Source organism: Solanum stenotomum, chromosome 12, assembly GCF_019186545.1.
Source record: "Solanum stenotomum isolate F172 chromosome 12, ASM1918654v1, whole genome shotgun sequence".
In the NCBI taxonomy this organism is placed as follows: Eukaryota; Viridiplantae; Streptophyta; class Magnoliopsida; order Solanales; family Solanaceae; genus Solanum; species Solanum stenotomum.
Genome location: NC_064293.1, coordinates 45047235 through 45071347, shown reverse-complemented (window position 1 = coordinate 45071347; position 24113 = coordinate 45047235). Strand labels below are relative to the sequence as shown.

The window sequence follows — 24113 nt, the reverse complement described above, 5'->3', positions numbered from 1 at the left end:
CGGTCAGCGGGTGGGAGGTGACAACGTTCGGTGGGTGGAGAAGAGACACTGAACTTTGAATGTCACTTATGAACTTGTTTTCCCTACTTTTATTAGGGAAGTCATTTTACTCATTTTTAAGGAACTTGTTTTCCTCCATACCAAACACATCCCTAATGTAAAATATCATATTTAACCCAAAAGAAAGAGACAGATAAAATAGAAGAGTTTTTAACACAACTAAACCGAAAAGAAGAGAGGATACAGACCTCACCAGCTTTAACCAATATAAATGAGCCAACTTCCAGGTCACTCACAGGAACTTCAATATATGACAAGTCAGTGAAACTAGGCAAAGTTTGATTGTCTACGTGCAGCACAAGAGCAAATTCTGGATGGTTTTCTTTTAATTCCTTTACATCACCCTTGGAGCGACTCGTGAAATACTCTTCAGCTGCACAAACAAATATATATAAGATAAAAAAGTTCCAAGTCCTCCAGAGGACATTCCCAAACTTTTTACTTACCTATATGAGCTAAATTGAACATTGCAAGAAGCAAGCCACCTTCCAATACGTTCCCCATAAAAACTGATGCAAAAGCTGCGAGAGCCATCAGTACATGAATATTGATTTTACCACCAGTAATGTCCACTAATGCATCAAGTGATGCTGAGACCTGACAATAAGGTGAAATTTTAATTATAGCACTAGCTGAAGGAATTATAATGTTTCAACTTAAGAGAAGACATAGTAATTGTGACTATATTATGCATGGATTTACACATTGATATTCACAACATCATACGACACCATTGAAGAGAGATCCCGAGGACTTAAAAGATCCAAAGTTCATACTTCTCAAATGTAGGGTACTTGACACCTTATAATCAGTACTAATTCTGTATTTCAATCTACTCGCTAAAATTTGAGACTAACAGATTAGACTTATGAATTTAAATCACAACTCTCCTACTTAATTAATCTCATTATAAGCATTTGAAATTCGAGTATTTCCATAGTCAAATTGTTCAATCAAACAAGTCAATTGTACAGTATAACTGAAAGCATTTGTGATTGCAAAATAATGAACAGCGAAAAGAGAGAAGATCTAATACCCCAACGAGAGGAAAGGCAATGAGAGCGAAAATACGCTGGAGAGGCAGTACAGCGGGCTTGGGAAGAAAGTAAGGGCCAACAGCAGCAGCAATAAACAAAACCGCTGAGCAACAGCAAAGCTCTAAATTCTCTCTCAAGTAATTCGCCAACTGGGTCCACCTGATAGCATTTGCAAACTTGAGAAATACCTCCTGGAATTTCGTGAGCTTCCCGTCGCCTTCGTCATGACCATGGTGGTGGTGATGATGATTGTGATGATCATGACTATGGTCATGGTGATGATGATGATGGTGACTGTGAGAGGAACAGCTGCAAGCAGAACAGTGGATGCGTCCACGGAACTGAGCGGAGCTCCGAATGGGAACTGAAGATTTGGGTTTCAATGAAGAGAGCAAGAGATTCCGGTTGACTTTGAGTCTCCTTGTAGATTTGTAGATTGAACAATTGATCCCTGCGAAGGAAGTTGAAAGACGCAGAGCTTCCATTTTTTGCCGAATATTTTCACTGAAAATGCATTTTTTGTTCCCTTCTTCTCTCTCACAATAATAATGGGGCAAATTGCAATTGAGTGTGGCTATTGTTGTATCATCTACACAACACTATGTGCTCACTTGGGCTATGGTCTAGTCATGGATTACTTATCAAGATTTTGTGCTTTCAAGGACTCGTTTGACAATTTTGGGTTAGCAAAGCACGTTTTTGTCTATTCTCATAGTAGTAGAGTTAGATGTCCGTCAAAAATAGTTTCCTTATCTTCTTGGAATAGTGATAAAATTTACATACACTCGCCTATTCAAACTTCACTTATGAATTTTCACAAAATATGTTGTTTTTATCAATCTTTCTCATTTTACATCCCACCAAAGGAGATCTCTAACGCATTGACCAAGGGTGCACATTTATATGTTACATATAAGGATATAAAATTTTAAAAAATTGATGGGAAAATATAGTAGGAGTAATAATAATAGTACAGTAGTAATAGTTAAGAAACTATTCAAGAGTGTCGTATTCGAATTTGAAAATATTGGTTCTACAATCACTGCTAATTGCTATCTCAGTGAGCTTTATTTAAAACTTAATATTTCTCTCTACATAAATCCACAACAAGCATTTTGAAATTAAAATCCAAATTACCTTTCAGTCTTATACGATGTGAAGAAAAGGGGAAAGAAATGAAGTAATAAGAACAAGTATACCAAAAATTGGAGACATAATGTAACAAAAAGGTAGGTGAGTCCAAATGCAACCAATTAATTGCAAGTTATAAAGCCAACCAAATTCTCGGGGTTACTAAATGGGCTTTGGACATTAAAAAAAAATGAAAATTAAAAATAAACAATATTTGAAAAAAAAGTTAAAAGATGGTATTTGAAAGCTTAGGTTGCAATTAGAACATGAATACAATTTGGAAAAATATTGAACTTTTGTGAGTGATTTGGAGTGAAATGTGAAAACGGAATAAGAAATTTTTGAATTCTAGAAAATTGCAACAATGCACCCCAAACATGATTCTGGACAAAAACTGAATTATTCACGGCCAGCCGGCTCCCAAGTCTTTGCTTTACGAGTTCCACCCTTCAAGGGGGGTGAAAATAGAATAACAAGACGGATCCCCACACAGGAAACGGAACATCATATAATAATTTTAAAACAGCTCTACGTAACAGCAAAATAATAGTCCTTCAAGAGTATCATATGTAGTCATCAGAGTCAAGTTGATGAGTCCAATCTGAGTATAAAATAGCAATAAAACCCTTCCAGCCCCTACGCTATGGTGAAGCTAAGTGGTACAGAGGCTGCTAAAATTTGTAACTGAAGTACAAGAGTTCACGATCATCTAGATTTTTTGTGGCACTAAACTCTATAGGTGCATGCAATTTAACAACAATCAATAAACTATTGTAACAGGCAGAACTCTCCTATCGAAAGTTGATCACCTGACTATGTAAGTTGCAAATGAATAGTTCTCCAGGAATAAAAAATGATCTACTGATACAAATCACAGCACACAACAACAAAGAGTTTGCCCTATAATTGTGGGCATCACCAGTAGGCATATTGGCATGTTCAAGAAATACCACCAATGCTTCTGATGCGACTCATTCTGATTCTAGCTAAATTGGTAGACTGGTCAACTTTCTTTATCCTTACCATTTCCTTCAGAGGCTTTAGGACCATCATAAGCAGATAGGAAGAAAGTACCCTGGTTTTTCTGCAAAAACCTGCAATCACACAAGCACAAGGTAAAGGCTAATTCGCAAGATAATACATCAACATAATAGGTGTTTCCTCAATCCAAGTCACCCTTGAAGCACCAAATCTCAGCCAGAAAAATTGTACAGTAGAATTCTTTAACTTAATGTTGCTGTTGAGCTGGTTCTTACAGTAGGCAGAAACCACATGGATATCTTTTATTCATTTTCACTTTTCATCAGTTACAATACTAAGAAGCCCTTCCCTATTCTTTTTCATCTTTTGATAAGGTATGGTAAACTGAACATCCCCCACCCCCCCCTTTTTCTGGTAAGGTAAACTAAAACACCCCATTAGGGTGCGGCTCTTCCCTGGTCCCTGCGTGAACGTGGGATGCTTCATGTAACGGGCTGCTCCCTTTTAAGATAACCTATAAAACCCTTCATCTTTTCATTAAAATTTGATGCAACTCCTTTTACAGGCACATCACCACAGTGGTTAAAATTCACTGTGAAATTGCTGCGCTAGCCTAATATTCAGAAGTTAAAGAAGAAGATGAATATTATTAAATATTCTCAATGCTTAAGATGTTTTCTTGAAAATTGTCAGGGAAGTTAAAAAAGGAATCCAAAGTAAGCTAGTGAACTTGCTGGTGCTTTCCAGAAGAGAATCATGTGATTAGACCAATAGTAAAAAAGACTAGGTAAGGCCAGCCAATGCAGAAGTTATCAAATTGCACCATCCTTACACAGCTCCCGCAGTGAACACTTCAGCTTGTGGGCTGTTTCGAGGCAGCAATTCAATCACAACATAATTCCGTAACATATAACATCAGCTTGTGGGCTGTTTTGAGGCAGCAATTCAATCACAACATAATTCCGTAACATACAACAACAACAATAATAATAATAATAAAAACAACTTGTCCAGAAGGAAGTAAAGGAAAAGAGCATATACTTGAGAAAGTCTAGAAATTTCTGTTGCAACTTAGTCAATGACTCCTCGTCAATTTTTGCATATGCAATCAACTCGGGTAATTTTACTGCAACATCAGCAAACAAATTAAGTTAAGACTTTACAATCTTGTTAGATAATATCTTTTGATTAAGTAAAGATATACAAGCGTACGAACAAACATATAAAGGTTATAATTATCTCAAAAAAAAAAAAACATATAAAGGTTATAATGTTTTATCCTCTGCAGCATGATATTTTTTAATATACATATCTTTGTCTTGGGGTCAATTAAACAACATGAACATTTAGTACTTTTTCATACCAAAAAGGCGCAATAGATGTTCAGCACCATATACACTAGATGGAGAGACATTATCTGAAACTGCTTCATGATACTGCTGGCGCTCCTTCTTGTACAATAAAAGCGCAGGCAGTGCTTTGTCAAAATAGCATCGAATTCCATTCAATATCTCCCCAACTGAATCAGTCATCCTGCGAGGATCAAACATTTGGAAGACATTTTTATTAAATGAACTATACCTCCAAAGTCATTTTATGCCATACTAAATAAATTGTGTATGCATTGACTGCTCATGCGAAGGTACTTGTGACCAGCAGAGGTGATATACTTCTGCAAATAGTGTTGGCTTTTGATATTATCTACTTCTGCAAATAGTAGTCAACAAGACGGGAAACTAGGTCTATTCTGAAATTGTAGTAATTTCCAATGACTTAATGCAGACACATAGGAGTTGAAGCTAACTGGTTGTGTATATGAATCTGATAAGAAGCAGTACAACAAGATCAAATGTAACTTGCTTTTTTTGGTGGAATATCCTCACCATTTAGCAATAAGTCAACTACCAACTTGACATCTAGTAAGCCTAATTTAGTGAATTGACAATATCATACACTAGACTATAGGTCCTTAAGCATGCATGAGTTTTTCTGACAGAGTTAGAAGCTAAGTTTTGAAAGAACCAATAGCCCCCAAAGGTGTTCAGACTTTTTTTCCCCCAAAGGTATGAACTAGTGCTCCATGAAGTAGGGGAGAACCATGAGGTCTCAACTTCAACTCCAATAGAGACAAAAAAACACTAGGTGATTTCTTCCCATTTGCCCAAGCCTTGGTGGGCAAAGCTACCCAATATTTGTACCGGTAGGAGGTAACAGGTATCCGGTAGAATTCGTCAAATATTTCTTTTTTATGATGGTGGTTTTTGGGCCAGCTTGTGCGCACCTTGACGAATTCTACTGGATACCTATTGCCTCTTACCGGTACAAATATCGGGTAGCACCAATATATTCCAACATTAGCCATGCAAACTACAGGACACCAGAATGAAACATTAATGCATAAACCTCAGCTCAGCAATAAATCCACCCTTACATTTAAAGAAAAGGGCAGTGAACTTACATCCCGTCCTTTTTGGATCGGTATTCAAGGTACTTGGTCAATATATCATCCACACTGGGAGATCGTGGGAGCTTCACAAGCTGTTAAGAATAACACATCAGATATCATCACTGGCAATATTGTATAGCAACCAACAGTAGAACTAACATAGTCAGAACAAAATGAAGAAAAGAAATTGATCAACTCCAGCATGCCACTTGTAGGGAAGAATACAGACATGTAGCTGGACAGATCAGTTTCATATTATCCAGTACTATTCTAATCCCATAAAATCCTGTTCAGATTAGCTGGGGCCTGGGAGGGACTTTGTTTAGTAAATCAGAAAAGATCTCAAAAGCAAATTAGGCATCGCCCATATCTATTTGTCTGTGCCTTTTTGGGGGGTTTCAAGTTGAGATAAGATGAGTCAGCAATTCTACTTCTGGTTGATTGCTCTATTATGGGTTTCCCATTTGCCATGGCCGGTCACTCATCTATGCTCCAACCCAGCAGCTAACACAAGAGAACGCTTTAATTACATCCACAATGTGTCAATACTAGGACTCGGGTCTTGTTGGAGCACGGTTCCCGCTAAGCAACCTTAATAGTATGATTGGAGCTCTATTACTTGATTAAAAAAAAACAATTATAGGAGTCAATCTCCATGAAACACTAGAAATCGAAACAGAGGAATCCAAGTTTTTTTGTGTCCTGAGTACTTCCAGTTTCCATAAAAGCTCATGCAAGTTTTTTGGCAAACAGGTTTTCTATCAGCTACACAAACAAAGCAGCCTATTGATGAGCAACAGGAAACTTCTCACTGTCACTTATTTAGGACTGAAGTGTAGTTGTCACTTGTGTCTTCAACTGTTAATGAGCTTGTCAACAGAAAATACGACATATAAACCTAGTCATTATCCTACACATATATACCTTATTCTGATGCATGATGAATTCCCAATCATCAACCAGTTGCTTCTTCAAAGTAGATGGAATCTGAATCTTCACAAGTTTCTCTACAGATACATTACCCTTCTGCCATCAATGACCAAGTTACAAATCAATATCTTTCAAGCACTAATACTATACAACAAAAACAACTACTACTACTACGCATTACCAGAAAAAAAGAAGAAGTTCCATACGAGTCTAATACCTATCCTCAACTAGTAGCTATCACCTATATGGATCTTTTTCTTCCATTGTCCCTATTTTTACCTAAGTTTGTATTGATCAAAGCAATTGCAGGTCTTCTTAGATCACTTCCTTCAATGTAATTCAAGCACTTAAATAATGGCTGAGAAACTTCTCAATAAAAAATGTCCTCAAAGGCAAAAGAAGTGTGATTAGAGAGGAATGGGTTAGTGGTGCCTAAATCACACAGCTTAAGATGACTAAAATGGAGGTGTTATTAATGGAGTATTCTGCAGAAAGTAAATAACTCTACATAACAATTTAGTCCAACAATGTTATATGGAAGTGAATGTTGGGCCTCTCAACACAAGATGAGTGTCAACGATAACCACGAAAAGGAAAAAGATGAGCCATAGAGTCTAGAATAAAACAAACCTCAGCGCCTGAGTCAGTTTTGCGCTTTTTCCCTTTTGGAACTGCAAGAAAAGTTCAATTTGAGAGATAAATTTCTTATAAGCAGATCACAAATAGAAACTAAAAGACCTAACAGACTAGATTTTCTTATAAACAGATCACTAATAGAACTAAAAGACTTAACAGACTCTATCTGTCTGATTTGGTAATCCGTAATCCTAAGATAAAACAGGTATACTCCAGCATAACATTACTAGAACAAAGTCGACACCTTGACCAACTCAAGGTTATTTCATCTACAATATTACAGTGTCCATAGTAGACAAATGCCAATAGGAAAGTTAAGGAGAATACTGTAGGTTTTGCCTTTCACCTTCCCATCTTGCATGTATCCTAACAATCGTATCCACTCCACATGGATGTTACCCACAACAGTGAGAATTTTGAGTGGATTCTCCACAGTTATCATTTATCAAGGTCTTGTAACATTTAGTTTGATCTAATAACCCAAACCTTTTGTATAAGTTCTCATCAGGGGATAAACAATTGAATGGAACTGGACACTTTGACAGAGCTGTACTAATGTTTATGTACTGCCCGGATACAGCTTCCATCAGTTAAATGTCCAAAAGCCAGTCAAAGAGTCAAATCTTTTACCTCAATTAGATCTCTAATACCAACTTTTAAACTACATAATGAGTACGTGCTAGCAATCATAGTAGTAAATAGTGATCATAACATACATTTCTTAGAGTATATGCAAAGGCGAGAAGAAAGAAGTTGTCCCTTCGCAATGGTAGAACAGAAAAATAAGCATGAGCAAGCCTCTCCGAAGAAGAAAGCAAGGCACATAATTCTAGTAATGACCACTTATCTTCCCTAATCTTTGTGTTTCTTATGATCCCTGATTAATTTTACAAACAGAAAGACGAGCCTCCACTTTCTCTGTGTACACTCAAAGGCATGTCAACTATTGAAAATTTAAGGTAATGGCCTTTGTTCCCCTTATACCTTCTTACCTTCTTTTGTTATAAGGAAAGACAATCATTACTTCTCCAATGCAATCATATCTTGCTTCTTGGCAATCCTTCTGATTTTCCTCCTTTTATTATTTTTCTTCCACCTATGCTTAACATCCTAGTATATGCATTGCGTCTTCCAAGTAACATGATCCATACTAAAGTCTAAAACTGTGTCTTATAAAGGCATTCATCCAGCATGCTTCATTTGATACCCTCATAAATGCAATTACCACAGCTTTCTAATTAATTTGCTAGACAAATTGAAATACTACTAGATAATATGGTGTTTCTGTGTGGAACATTTGATTTAGGCGGCTTAAAAATGAGATTAAACTTTTCTGAGAAAAATGTCCATTGCCTAAATGTAAAATGTATCAAAAAATCATCAACAAAGTATATTATGTCAAAAAATGCATAATAACTAGGTTTGGGATAGATTTCCAGTATATACAAGAAGACTACTGTCTAAAACGTTAATTTTTACAACTAAAAACGAAATTAATAGAGCAACACACTGTGATAATTTTTCTAAGGAAGTTAGGGTTGAGGTTCAGGATACCTGATTCATCAGTACCCAGAGTTACGGTTGAGGTCCAGGATACCTTATTCATCAGTGCCCCATTTCTTTAATTTGGAAAGAAAACTGGGAGGTTATCAGAATGAGGAGGCTGGGGTCTTTGGGAAGGGTTATGCACCTTCTTTAAAAACAAAAGTTAAATGAAGTGTCGAAAATCAGGAAAAAAATTCCTTATCCAACAAAAAAGGGAATTTTACATCTAACAGACCAACCTACTCTACTTTTTTTTTTTGAAATAACCAACCTACTGTACTTATGTGGAGGACGGTGGGAATCCCTACCTTCTGGCCTTATTATTACAATCAGGCCTAAATTAACTCAAAGCAAACACAATTCTAGGAGGAATAATGTCCAACCCACATAATTACCATCCACCCCCAACAAACAATGTAGAAGAGCTCAAGTAAAAGCATAAGGATCAATATCATAAGATGGCATACCATTGCTCTTAGTTTCTTCCTTGTCCAGTTTAACATCTGCAAATGAAAAGTAAGTTAGTAACAAGAATTCAATCCCTAGACCTAGCCCTCGACTCCGTTACATGATCTTTCCTTCAGAGGAGACACATAACCAAAAGGCATTTGGTTTTGTAATTAACGTTCACTGTTAGATATGCCAAGAGAACTTTGAAATCGAAAACATGAGTTAGAACAACAAAAAGAGTACATGTTTATACCTCAAGTTATGCTAAATATGATTGACTTAAAAAAAGTAGCTTTTAAGTAAAAAATAAAACGTCAAACTGTCAAAAAATAAAAAGTAGGGGCAGACCTACTTTTGGTTTTTGACTTATTTTAAGTCATTTTAAACTTATTTTAAGTCATTTTTTACATTGCCAAACACTTCCCAAATTATTTTAAGTCATTTTTGACTTATTTTAAATTATTTTTTATATTTGCCAAACACTTCCAGAATAAAAAACAAGTAGGTTTGACCAACTTTTAAGCCAATCCAAACACCCTCTTACAACCATAACTTTGGTGACGTTTCCATATTTTTACTGAGGCGCATAACCAACATCATTAAGAAACTAATCTTTTGGAATTTGGTTCAAACGATTATTATTTTTCAATCAGCTAATTCTCCAAATAGACTTTTGACTTCAATAAAAGGCATCAGGAGTATTACTGATACCATAAAAGTGTTATAAATTTCGATATGTTACGTAAGAAAGTATTTCCATGACCAGAGAACTATCTAAAATGGTCATCAATAGCCTTCATTCTAATATAAACCTAGAGAAAACATACCAGCTGAGAACTAGCTAAAAATGGTTATGCAAGAAAGTATTTCCAAGACCAGAGAACTACCTAAAATGGTCATCTATAGCCTTCATTCTAATATAAACCTAGAGAAAATTTACCAGCTGAGCTTTTGGGTTTTGCCGGTGCTGAACGTCCAGATTTAGTGCTTTTCTCCATGCCCTGCTTCTTGTCCAGGGCCTGCTGCTTCAAGACGTTGTCTTCCGTGTGCTTCATCAAGCGGTCAGCGCCTACCCATTCATCCCAACTGTTGCAAGACATAGTTTCAGTAATTAGGTTTGCAGAATACACTTACAATCAACAAATACTCCCTCCGTTTCAAAAAGAATGACCTAGTTTGACTTATGTCAAATGTACCAAAATATCCTTTAATCTTGTCGTCTTAAACATGTCAAGTGGAAAGCTTAAATTAAAGTGTTGCCAAAAAAGGAAGTGGCTCAATGTTTTTGAAATAGACTAAAAAGAAAAGTAAGTCATTCTTTTTTGAAACGGAAGGAGTATACATACAACTACAACCTCCAAAATTCAGATTGAAGTAAACAAAAAACTAGCTTCACATTTTGCTGCAGAACCAGACGTACACAGCAATGTAAAATAGCTATTATTCCCTGTAGCTGAAAAGAGTTTATGGGGTCTGGAGTACCAAGTCATAGAATCTATTTTCAGAGCAAAAATTTAACCATCAATTGCTTAAATATTTTGAATAAATTTACGAAGTTATAGACATTTGTAAATGATTTTTTTTTATTAAAAATGTTGTAAAAAATTGTAGTCCAAAGAAAGAGCTCAAGTATCTAAATAGTAATAGTACCATGCACAATAAGATAGGGGGAGAACAATGAAATCATGAATGTCTATTGAATTAATCCTTATTACACAGGAAAATAAGCTGAGAGAACTTGTTACAACATCATGGTTTGAATTTATATGGGTAGATAGGATTATTTCAAATATTGGCAAATGTTTGGTAGACTAACATAAAGAAAGTGCTTATGGATCAGAATAAAGGTAGATCCCCATGTAAAGTATCAAAATTTTCGAATAATTCCCAGTTACAGAAAATGGAAACATTCACCCCAACAGATCAAAATGGAGAGATAAACATTAAATTTGAAACAAAAGGAGCATGTAGTTAAAATGATAGATATAAAACTTCACTATTAATATACAACGACCAAATTCATTGTGCTACCTGATGCTCTGCAAATCAAAATCATGTATTCACAATTGCACTTTAAATCCAGAGCAGCACAACATTTCACATATAATTTGTAAAATAACCACCATAATCAACAAGGTAGGATCAAATTACATTTATGCCTCTTGCTCAAAGTCCAGCTCCTTCGGAGCAGAACATTCAAAGAAAAAACATTAAGGCAGCACATTCAACAAACAAATGAGTTGGTCAACCTTTCAATCATGATGTGAATAGCAATTTAAGATACTCTTGAATTAAGAACTTTCTACAAGTAACTTCATAAACTCACTTTTTGTTCCAGCCCTGTAAATTAAAATAAATAAAAAGAGTATTATTTCTCGATATCATTAAGAATATTGAAAGAATTTTAAACAAGGTAAAAATGTAAGGCAATGCTACAAGTTTCTTCACATCTTTTAACTAAGGAAGTACCGAATTTAATTGTCATATATAAAGCATATGGTGAAAGAAGATGAAAATTAATCTTACAAGGTAATGAACGAAGTATCTCCATTCGTTCTTCCGTAGCTCTGCTTTTTGGACCTTCAAAGAAGAAAAGCAAGGGTCAAATTGGAGGGTCACAAAAATCTTGTAGCAAGCATACATGATTTAATCAGGGTGCTACAATTTGTAGAAGGCAAGCACTATGTCACTGGACACTAATTGTTTTCCATATAAAGGAAATGAAACTTTCTCTTGTAAGAAAAAACTTATACACAATTTGTATTTTCAATTGTCACGAGTGTAAACAAACAACAAGATTTTGAGAGTTATAAGCAAGAAGCAAAGTGCATGCATTCTCAAAGTAAAGTGCGAGCTTTAGAGAAAATACAAAAATAACAACAACAACATTTGCAAATTTAGTAATTCAATGGTCCAATATACAACGAAGCCAAAACTAATACCAACAACTCAAATTAATTATTCACTAATATGTAATTTCAATAAAATGAGTAGTACTTTTTTTTAGTAACTGAGAAATTTCCAACGGCTAGTGGTGTAGGGTTCAAAACTCGGTGGATAATGAACCCGCCCCTCTACCCTTCTCCACTTAAATATCAGGCCTTTGTCTATGGGAGGATTCGAACCCGTGATGTGCATCTGACCCACATATCACACACTATATCTTGTCAGAAATACACTAGTGCATAACTATAAGAGGTGAAACTAGCAATCCTCCATATAAGAACCATATCTTGTCTAGAGTTGCATTCTCTTCCCATAAAAACATGATTTGCAGGGAAGGTCGGGTAACTGGAATAGGTCAAAAGCTGAAGTACATTTTCCAAATTCAGTCCCAGTTCTTAAACTCAGATCACCCATAGTTACATGGATTAAACAAAAATACAAAATCAGCGTAATGTATGAATATATAAGACACTAAAATTGTTTCTACAATATGTGAAAACAATCATGCCAAAAAGTTTGCTATGGGGAGCAAATCAGATTATCTAAATAAAATCATGATGGAGAATAGCTCGAGATCACTAAATCAATTTAGGAACCCTTCCACAATCCATATGAGGATGTTCATATATGTAACATCCTTCGACACTGCCAATTGTTTTGTTTACCTAATTTTTGAGAAGGCTTAACAGGCATTAGAGCAGAGAGAGTGGAGTCAACAGAAAAAATAAATAGATTGAGCCCTAAGTCTAGATTAGAGTCAGTAGAGCAATGAGCTAAGTTGATAAGGCGAACCTAAAAGCATCAAACAGTAGAGACAATACATAATTTATTCATAAAGCTAAATAAACGAACAGAATTATGGATTACAGGACAGGATTACCATAATTTGCAACTCTAATACTATGCAAATTTAGCATTAAATATGGATGAAACAGTCCAAAAGTCATTATAGCTCCCTTGAAATCATCACACAAGCGGATGCGAAGTGGTGCATATCTAACAGCAAACAGTATAACAAAATGACAAAAAAATCTCAACCAATTATCAAACATAAAATCAGAGAATATATGAAACAACCGTTACAGCCAAATTAGATAAACGACCTATCCAAAAGAAGATACGTGTGATAAAAGGCATAATCATTCGATTTCGGCAATTAATTACAGTATATCCAAACAAAATTAGCGATTTCTGTATAAGATGAAAAGAAAAAACAAGAAACGTGCCTTTGCTTCGTAGATGCGAGGGCCATGATAAGCGAGAACCTTCTCGCCTTCAAAGTAGAGACTAGGTTTAGAGTCGGGAACGCCACCGGAGGAGTTTTCGCTGTCGGTAGAAGAGTTGTCTTTTGAGTTAACCATTTCCGTTTATCAGAGACTTCCGAACAGTAGTATCTCCTCCGCCTTTTTCCGTATGTGACGGAGGAATTTGTTTCCCACTTCTTTATCGGTTTCAAAAATAAAGGGACCACTGGATCTGTACATGCGTGAGTCGTGAACCTTTATACCCCTTGCAATATTGCAAGTGAGTATTATTCAGTGTATTGCTTAACCTAAATTAGTAATTCATAATAATAATTTACTAATTTTTTAGATTACTGATTCAGAATAATAGTAACTGAATTTGTATTTCGAGATCATGTTGCAATGAGCAAATATTATGCTCCAAGTGCTATAAAAGATTAATAAATATTAATTAAAATAGTATTATAAAGCAATGGACAAAAGCGTGAATTTTTTTTTTTATTGAATTATCTTATATGAAATTGTCAAGCAATGTTGTAGGAAGATAATTTACACTCTGTTTGGATCATTGTTACCTATTGTATTGTATTGTATCGTATCGTTATCATATCTATAATGTTTGTTTTGATTGTTACTTAAAATGTTGTATTGTATTGTTAAATTTCGTTGTTATGTAACAATGAAAACCCCCATTTTATGAAACAGCCGATTTGGTGTGTTGCCATTGTTACAATTTTTTTTTCCAATTATATTTTACTTAATATTTCATAATACACTACAAGAAAAGTGTGAATTACATGGGGATTTTCCTGGGGATTAGTATGAAAATCCGTAGGAAACTTATTTTCCTACAAATTTTCATACTAATCCCCAGGAAAATCCCCATGTAATTCACATTTTTCTTGTAGTGATACTATTTTATCCTATATTATTTAATTCTAGTCAAATCTCCTACCCTAGAATAATTAAGGATATTTTAGTAAATTTATAAATTACAATACAGAACATACAATCAAAACAAACAATAAAAATGTTATTAAACAACAAACAATACAGTCTAACCAAACATTGTGCAACCATACAGTACAGTACCATATAGTACAATACAATACAGTACATTATGAAACAACTGGTAACAATAATCCAAATAGAGTGTTAGTGTTTAAGTTATAGTGCGGAATATAGTAAATGTGATGAAAATAAAATGTCATGTAAGTCAGTGGCGTAGCCACATGGGACACCCTTCGTTGGAAAAAAAATACCATATTATACAAATAAAATGATATACGAAATGATTAAATAAAATATTTTGGACACCCTTAACTTAACAAGCTATTGTAATCCAGTGGTTTCACCTCCTTGAAATGAGGTAGTGATTGTGTGCTCAAATCTCACTAGTTCTATTTTTTGAAAAGAGCGTTTATTATACTTTTTCTGAACACCCTTTATGAAATTCCTAGTTACACTCGTGATGTAAGTGATCCGGGAAATTGTGATGAATTTATATACAGTGTAATCTTAAGTACCGTGTTTTGTGTCGAATGCCCCCTATAATAAACTATGGAGTACTATATATTATTTGCAAGGCAGAGTGTTATATATGTGGTTACAAAACTAGAGGAACAAATTCTGGAATACTCTTTGGGTACTGTTGTAGATCAAGCTTATCTTGATTGATTGTTGACACGTTATTGGTCTCGTCATTCCGAAACTAAATGAGTTTGCATCACTTGTTCTGAATTTTCAGTGGATTAGAACATTATCTCTTGAAATGTCTTAATAATGATATGCCTAGAGTTGTTGTTGAGTTGGACCTTATTGCGTGTCCTCGCTCAATTCGCTCCTCTATTAAACATATATTTTAATCCATATATCTTTTATACTAGGAAAAATAATATGACGATATCGCAAAATTCAAATAGTTTTTTTTTTTCCATTCGTTATTTGATTAATCTACTTTTTTTTTTGTTAATTTCTACTATGGTGTTATGAATTTGGTCGATCGATTTTTTAAAAAAATGTTGTTGAGAATCATTTGTATTTTCTAATCAATAAATATTAATTCATCTTTTGGTATTTAGAAAAATTGACTGTGCCTGTTCAATCTTTTCGGAGAAAAACATAAATTTAGATATTGGATTAAGAGAAACGACAGTCATCAAAGCTCATTTTACAATTAGCACATAAAAACAAAGAAACAATTATAAATATTTATCATAAAAAAAGCTTTGATTAAGTTAAACCAATATAAATTTTAAACCAATGCAATAGTATATTGGATATATGGTATAATTACTTATTTATTACATGATTTAAAAGTATCTCAGATCTTAAATAAACAGAAAAGTGTTTTTAGTTTCCTATAATAACTTAATTAGCCAAACAAACTATTTCAACTTTTTGTTTGCAACTACATTTATATAGACTATGATTGTGTAATAGATTATTTACACAATGAAATTAACTATTTTAGACTTTTAGTGAACTTTGAAGAAGGAGGATCATGATTGATAATATATGTATTACTCCCTCTGTCCCAAATTACTTGTCTACTTTTGAATTGTCACACATATTAAGAAAGCAATTATTGACATAGTGGGTTTACCATTTTACCTCTATTAATTATGAAGTGGATGGATTAAAAATTTAAGATTTTCAAGAAATTGTACCTTTTTCAAAATAATTAATTGATGGTATAATAGGTAAAATTATTTTGTCCTTTTTTTATTTGTCAAAATTGATAAGTAATTAGGGACAACTATAAAAGAAAAAGTGGACATGTAATTAGGAACAGAGGGAGTATGTATTTATGTTTTATTTACTACATATGAAAACTGAAAAGTAAAAGATATTGTTCATTGTTTTCTCCATGCAAGCAAATACTCAACTTTTTATTACTAGGTATTTTTGGAGGGGAAAAGAGTAATTACAAGTTTTATAACCTCAATAAATACATAAAAGTTAAAATTTAATTTGTTTTGATGAAATACTGGTGTAAGATATTTTTCAAAAGATCTCTACTTTTTCAACTTTGGGAGAATTTGTATTTAATTTAAATGTGAAAATATCACCATTCGTCACTTTGCACAATAGTGTATATATGTGTGCTCACTTTTGTGAGTATTATTCTCGAATTTAATATGGAATTATGACTTTTGTTTCTCAATTCTCAGTTGATGCATGTGATGTTTGACCAGACAAAGTTGAAAGGCTAATACCTAATTTAAAAAAACACTAACTAATTCTCCAATTTGATTATTTTCATCTATTTAGCCATACAAATTTAATTTAAAATATTCCATTATTCATAATCAAAGTTGATCTATTTACAAAAGCGAGGACTCTACTGAAACTTCTTTATATATAAAGAAGGCTCATCTAATAAATTAAAATTAAAATAAAGACGCAAGAGAAACGGTAATTAATGTTCACTGCCCTTGTAACCAAATTTGGATGCCCGTGTATTTGGCTTTGAACTTGAAAAGAAGTACATGAAAATACACATCAAGGAATTAGATATACATTAGTACCATTTATCACTATATAAAAATATATACCACGTTTATACATGCATCTATTTACCTAGCTAGCCAGCCAGGAGTATGTTTACTAATAAAAAAAAAATGAAATAATGTGTATATTTTCCTAGAGTGTGAAATTCCCTTCGTTAAAAGAATGCCAAGAGTGATTAGATATGTATCTCTCCCTCAAAAGTGGAGTTGCACGCTTGGTTATAGTTGTGGCAACTATTGATGATTGCCCGTGGTAACCTTGTGTCCCTCTCCGGGGCTTGGACCTGAATTCTTAATTCCGAGATATATTTGACTGTTAAACTTATGGCTGCTTCCAAGATTAAGGCCATTCTTGATAGCAGCCATATTTAACCAATTAAAAGCCCTGTCAGAACCTTGAACCTTCAAGATATCAAGAGGCCTTGCTTCAGAGGCTAAAAAGTTAATTGAAATGCACAAAAGAAGCAGCAACAATATGAAGCTCTTGCATTTAGTTGTAATAATAGCCATTTTTGGTCAAGAAGAGAAAAAAGAGAGAAAATGGCAAACTTTTAGAACTTTTGGTTTGAGTATTGTTTAGTAGGTAGGTATATTATTTGGTGATCCATTGCCATTTTATACTAGTTGAGGGAGGCTAGCTTTTGACCAGACAATAGACTAAAGGAAGCTAATAGTAGCATTATTCAAATGAACGTGAGGAATATGACGTTAGATGATTTTGAATTATCAAAAGTAGGAACTTGTCACGCAATTTCATGATTTTGAAAAATAAAAGACGCTATAATTTCTAACTTGTTGAGAAAGATTGAATTTAGCGGAATTTTGTCCTCCAAGTAGAGCAGGGTCTAAATTTAGTTCTTTTCATTCTTAATTTTAATGGTCAAAGCAGCCTGCTATAAATTATGATAAAATCTCACTGTTTCCTTTATTGCGACTAAGACCAAATAAATGTTTGACTTCCAAGGATATCGCACACATGTAAATTCTATGGATCGATTGTATAAAAAATATTTACAAAATTAAATCACTTTAAGAAATAATTGTACATAATTTTATTTAATAACATTGTCATTAACGTGCTATACATAATAATTTTTTAATGAGTAGTTGGGTTGGGAACAAGTTATCCTGTGATTAATTATTTCGAAATAAGTTATTTCATCATGTATATGAAATAGTTTGTTCCATCACGAAGATATAAATGGTGGAATAAATAAAATTGTCCAATACTTTATCCCTAGGATAGCATGGTAGATTACATTATTGATATAAAAAAAATCATTAAACTGTCGGTACTATAATTTAAATCCATGGATATTTTGGGACTGGGATAACGTGATGAACATTTTAGTTTGAAAAATTTCAGGTTTTAGTCAACTTCGTTCCATGTGTAACAATCAAATCCATGCCACAACCACATTGATGTTGGCAGTTTTCAACATTTTCAACATTGTTAGGCTATTCTGATCACTACTAGTGAGAAACTCGTGCCTTATATTGTTGAATATATATATATATATATATATTAGCAGCCCTACACCTTAGACAATTAGCTAACAGGTTGGAATCACAAAAAAATATTTTGACTATTATTTCATTTATTTTTTCATACAACTATTTGACTATGTGCATATAGTCCGACATTGTAATTTGTATGTGTGATTAAAGTAGGAATGTCTTTTTTAAAAAAATAATAGAATATTATTCTTGTTTTCAGATAATTAAGTTCATGCAGAGATAATAATATGGGAGTGAAAATATATTTTCATCTCAACGTCTCAAAAGGTCTTCATGTATTTTTGATAGAGTTTGAGTTCTAGTTATGGATTGAACAAAGTACTCTAGTAGTTTATGTCAAAATTTTATATTTATATTTAAAAATATTGCATATGTAATAATATTTTATCCACAATCTAGTAAGCTGCCTTTTTTTAAATCAGAAATTCATAAAATAATTTTTTTGGATCCGCATGTGACTTTGGTCTCCACAGATATTTTTCTTGTAACAGCTTGATCGAAGGCAACAAATCCTAATATTGATCTAATGATTCGCCTCTGTACCTAATACAAGCATGATCCAAGCGAGGGGGTTGGAATAACTTTTTAAAAATTATTTGTACTTGTCTTGTCTAAAAATAGCTGCTTAATAATATTTTTTTGTTATAAAATAAATATCAATGTTGAAATAACATGAAAGATGAATGAGAAATAGTATATATAATAGTATTTTTTTTTTCACTTGCTCTTGTTTCTCATTTTGTTACCAGAAGACAGGACGGATATATATAGTTGTGTATACTTGGGAATCAAGTGTGACACATTGACATTTTCTTGCCACGTATATATTTTGGACACTAAATATATCATATGGTTAACTAATATATATCACTTAATATATTGTGTGTATAGTTATCTTACAACACATAATATATTAATATGAACATCCATGTTACAATATTTTTGTCTTTTCCAAATTCTTTAAGAAATTAATAAAAAAAAAACTAAAAAACGCTACTTAAAAATTAAAATAAATCAATCCAAATAATATGATTTGCTTTTTTTTCTTCACTAATATATTCATTTGAATATTATATTTCACAAAAAATAATACTCATTTGAATATTAGATTTCATAATCATCTTTTAAAAAATAAATAAAATATTTTTTTTATGATAAAGACTATTCTTTTCAGATAAGAATAAATCTTTATTTAATAAAGTTTGTACTTTTATGTGATAAATATAGAAAAATAAGTTTCGTGTGATAAGTTTTATAGTTAGATGAATTTTATGTATAAAAAAATAATTTTTCCTGTTATAAATTCTTTTGATATTTTATAGTGAAAATATGACATAACACTATAAATAAGTTAATTACATACAAGGTAATTTTAGAAACTTTCTTTAATGTGATACTTCTCACAAAGTTCAGTAATATATTTGATACTTCTCACATGTGATTTTTTTTAAAACCTTTTTATTTCAATGATTAATTTTAGTCTTAAACATCGTATGTGTGGATTTATTTGCTTATCATTATCTGAATATTTTGTTCAGTTAATAAAAAATATTCTTATGTATATTTTTTTGTGTACGTGTATAGTTCATTCGATTTATTTTTAAAAACAAATATTGTTCAGTTAATAAAAAAAATTGTACGCTTTAGTTTTAAAAATATTTTTGAATTGTACCTTAAAAAAATGTTCATGAGGTACCAATGCATACCTTTGAAAAATTATTTTTTCGCTTAAAATAAATCTCTTTATTGAAGAAGACAATTAAATTTCTCATTAATAATAACTACAAATGACTATCGTATCTACTTAAGATTATACTTAATTATTTTGTACTACAAATTTAGTAAAATATAGTAATTAAGCGTAGATTCAAAAAAAATTAGTTGAATTTTTCTTTAAATATAATCAACTAAATAGATTAGTCTATATATATAATGGATGTTTTCAAGAGAAAAATAATGTCATTTTGAAAATTAGATATTTCTAAAAAATAATTGATGATAAGACATTTATAACTATGTCATGAATAACACATTAGATTTTTATGTCATAATCATTCCAAACAAGAATTAAGATAAATAGAAATTGATGAAATTATTTTACTAATTTTAACCATGAATACAAAATACATGTACTCCAATAATATTAATTAATTGAAGATGTTTCAAAACAAATAAATAAAAGATCACTCAATACTTACTTATCAAGTATAATACTTTAAAATACATGTATTTTATGTAGGATACTATATTAAATTAGAATATATTTAGTACAATGTAAATAAAGTATAACATAATTAGGATATACACCTTTTTAAAAAATATTTTCATTTAATATAGTATTTTCATTTACTTAAATATATTCAATGTTTAAGTTAAAGGGAAAAAATATCTAAAAATAAACTAGTTTATAAAGTGAACATGTCCTTTTACAATTTTGGCCAAATTTATTTTCCAAAAGGATTTTCCCATTAGGATATACTCCCTTCGTCCACAATTGTTTGGCAGGTATATTAAAGATAGATGTCCAAGATTAATTGTCAATTCAAACAATCAAAAAATAATTAGTCATTTTTTTCCAATTATGCCCTTAATGATAGTGTAGTTCAATTGAAAAGTTATGTGGACTTTTGATATTCTTGATATAGTAGGGTTATATTAGTCAAATTACACCTTGTATTAAATTTTTCTTGAGGGTTGTGCATGACCTTACCCTGACAAACAATTGTGGACGGAGGGAGTACATTTTAAAAAAATTATTTTCATTTAATATACAATATTCTATTGAAGGAGACAATTAAAATTCATGTTAATTATATACATAAAAATATGTTTTTAAATATAATTTGAAAAATATTTCAATAACGATAATCAAAACTCAAAATACTTTAGAATTGATAAAAATCAACACATTATAGAACTACGTAATTTAATTTTTTAAAACACAATAATTAAATATGTAGTTTAATTTTTTAAATATTTAGTTTAATTTTTAAATATGTAGTTTTAAATACGTAATTTAATTTTTTAAAACATAATATTTAAATATGTAGTTTAATTTTTTAAAGCATAATAATTAACAAAAATCAAAACAACAACAAAAATGTGTAGCTATCTTGGGTTGTTGTGAAATAGGATCGACACTTATGAACCATATGATTTTTAGTATTTCTTTATTGTATCAATATCTACCAATTCTAAAGCATTTTGAATTTTGACTGTTATTATTGAACTATTTTACATTTTATTTAAAATTGAATTTTAAAAAATATTTATATAGGTAATTTAAATTTATTCATATAATAAATACAATAAAATCACTTAATTTTAAAATTCTTAATCAGTTTCAAAAAAATATTAATTTGAGAGCAAAAAAAATTATTGTGACTACAACTATGTATACTTAATATTTTAACATATCATTTAATAACAAACATTTTTTTTTTATATAAAACAACAAATAATTCTAATAAAGAAAAATATGTGTGTGATGAAACTTTGATCTAGTTCATGTTTAACAAATTTGTGTTGTCATTATCATCAGAGAACTATGAAGATGTTTGTCTTTCGATTTTTTTTATAAAAGTTTATTTTGAAATCATAAAGAACTTTCTATATCCTTTCCTAGTTATTATAATTTTCAATGAAGCACCATCAACATTTGTGTTATTATATGATTCATTAATTTTAATGAGTCTTTATTTGTGTATGATGTGATTCATATACATTCGATGATATGAAAGTAATCACATAATGGATGAAACATGATGGTAATTTCAGTTTTCTTCATATTTCGCTCAGATACATTCTAAGTATAATCAGATAAAATATATTTTTATCATTTAACTTTTTTCTAGAAAATTCATGCATAACAACAACTCCTTTAAATAAATAAGAGTAATTGGTTTGTCAACTTGATGAATTTCATATTTTAATTTGAGTATTATAGATATAAATTTTTAATATTTAAATGTAGATATAATTTATCTTTTCGCGATTGGAAATTATAAAGTAAAATAGATAGCCTACACTTTACTCCTCTTTTGTACTTTTTTTATCATTAAGAAATAAGAAATGAAAAATAAATAAACAAAAAAGAACAAGTAGAAAGGAGGAAATTTAGAAATTGAAAAAGATGTATATTTTTTTTTATTTTTTTACTACTACTATCATATTTTTTATTTTCTTTTTAGATCTTGAAAATTTCAAGTAAGAAGAGTGGGTGAGACTTATGTTTTTTTTGGTGAATTTTGTGGTTTCTTTATCATGTTTAATGATGAAATCATCAATAATTAATCTAATTAATTATTTTCAATGTATTGGAAACATAATTGAAGAATATATTCAATATTTAAGTTAAAGAGCAAAGATGTCCAAAAATAAACTAGTTTATAGTGTGAACATGTCTTTTTACCATTCTGGCCAAATTATGACCAAATTTTTATGGCCAAAAGAATTTTTTCTTTTGGAGAAACCCACCCCAACTGCGATACGAATCAAAGACTTCTCACAAATTCCTTTCCAATCTCACAGAGAAGAATAGGATAATTCAAAATAGAAAAAAAAGTAAATATATACAAAAAAGTTAAAGAAAATTCAACATATACTACTAATCTTATATACATTGTGTAAGTTTTCGATGAAGTGAATTCAAACGAAGCCCTTGTACATCTAGCCAATGCTCTGGTAGAGATATAAACCATTTATATTGTTTTATTTTTCTTGGGTATTGTTCAACTTTTGGCAGACTGAAAATAGGCTCATCAATATGTTTATTTTTAGGGGCGTGTACTATATAAAGTAAAAAATTAAATCAAATATTAATTTTGATTGGTTTTTTGATTTGATATTGAATTAATAGTTTACTATATGTAATTTTTTGGTTTGATTTCGAATTTAAAAAAAATAAAAGTCGAAAAACCAAGAAAATCGAATTATATATATAGAGAGAGTGTATGTTGTTGTCTTTCACTATGATTTAGTTTATATTTTATGTTTGGACATCTATAATTGATATACTCTTAAGTATTGTGTTTTACGTTTTACTTGTGATTTATATTAGGAGGCATATTTAAGAGATCCAATATTATTTTGGTTTGAATTGGGTTACACTTCTTCAAAATCAATTGATCTTTTTATCATTTTATTTCAAACATAGAGCATTAAAAGTTTGGTGGCACTGACACATTAACATGAGTTGTGGACGGTTTCACCCTTAATCAGAAGTATCGGCTTCAAGGATTGAATATAGAGAAAATTATGTTGGAAGTGTTATCCTCAAATAGAGGGTTAATATCTTAAAAGGTTATTCAATTTTCACAATTTATCTAACATAGTCATTGAACGTTATTTTATATCAATAACATTACTCAATTTAGACATAAGTATCAATAAAATCACTTAACAAGATTTGTCATTAAGGGTGTGTTTAGTATGAAGGAAAATGTTTTCCATGGAAAATGTTTTCCTAGAAAATGTTTTCCTGGAAAACAAGTTGATTTTTGACTTATTTTCTCATGTTTGGTTGGTGAGTAGAAAATATTTTCCGGAAAAGATTTTTAGTGTTTGAATTATGAATGTTTTTTTTTTTGAAATATCTTTTATTTTTACTAGGATAGAAAATAATTTTTGAAATTGAAAATATTTTTTTAAAACAAACTTAATTTTTTTGGGGGTGGAG

General features: G+C 31.4%; 2 protein-coding genes across 2 annotated transcripts in view; both read right to left on the bottom strand.

Moving 5' to 3' along the window:
* LOC125846311 (probable cadmium/zinc-transporting ATPase HMA1, chloroplastic) overlaps positions 1 to 1701 on the bottom strand; it is a 9340-nt gene extending 7639 nt beyond the window's left edge. Inside the window, exons 1-3 of the mRNA XM_049525695.1 lie at positions 1097 to 1701; positions 507 to 657; positions 249 to 433 (exon numbers count right to left, since the gene is read on the bottom strand). Of these exons, the coding sequence (XP_049381652.1) occupies positions 249 to 433; positions 507 to 657; positions 1097 to 1582 (822 nt within the window). The 5' untranslated portion in view covers positions 1583 to 1701. The remainder of the gene's footprint in view (positions 1 to 248; positions 434 to 506; positions 658 to 1096) is intronic.
* A 1234-nt stretch (positions 1702 to 2935) lies between these two features.
* Positions 2936 to 13667, bottom strand: LOC125847954 (protein MRG1). Its single transcript, XM_049527719.1, has 11 exons — positions 13389 to 13667; positions 11743 to 11796; positions 11543 to 11556; positions 10157 to 10302; positions 9234 to 9269; positions 7216 to 7256; positions 6580 to 6681; positions 5668 to 5747; positions 4573 to 4742; positions 4251 to 4335; positions 2936 to 3322 (listed from the first exon to the last, which is right to left on the bottom strand). Exons 1-11 carry the CDS (start codon positions 13521 to 13523, stop codon positions 3232 to 3234), a joined length of 954 nt encoding a protein of 317 aa, XP_049383676.1. The 5' UTR covers positions 13524 to 13667; the 3' UTR covers positions 2936 to 3231.
* Positions 13668 to 24113: the final 10446 nt, after the last annotated feature.

Bases quoted from the DNA above. Each gene is read 5' to 3' on its own strand.
- LOC125847954 (XM_049527719.1), bottom strand. From the start codon at position 13,523: ATGGTTAACTCAAAAGACAACTCTTCTACCGACAGCGAAAACTCCTCC. The intron at 5,748-6,579 runs GTATATATGTGT...TATTCTTAACAG, and splicing joins TCATCATGCATCAGAATAAG to CTTGTGAAGCTCCCACGATC. The intron at 3,323-4,250 runs GTATATGCTCTT...GTGTGATTGCAG, and splicing joins AAATTTCTAGACTTTCTCAA to GTTTTTGCAGAAAAACCAGG.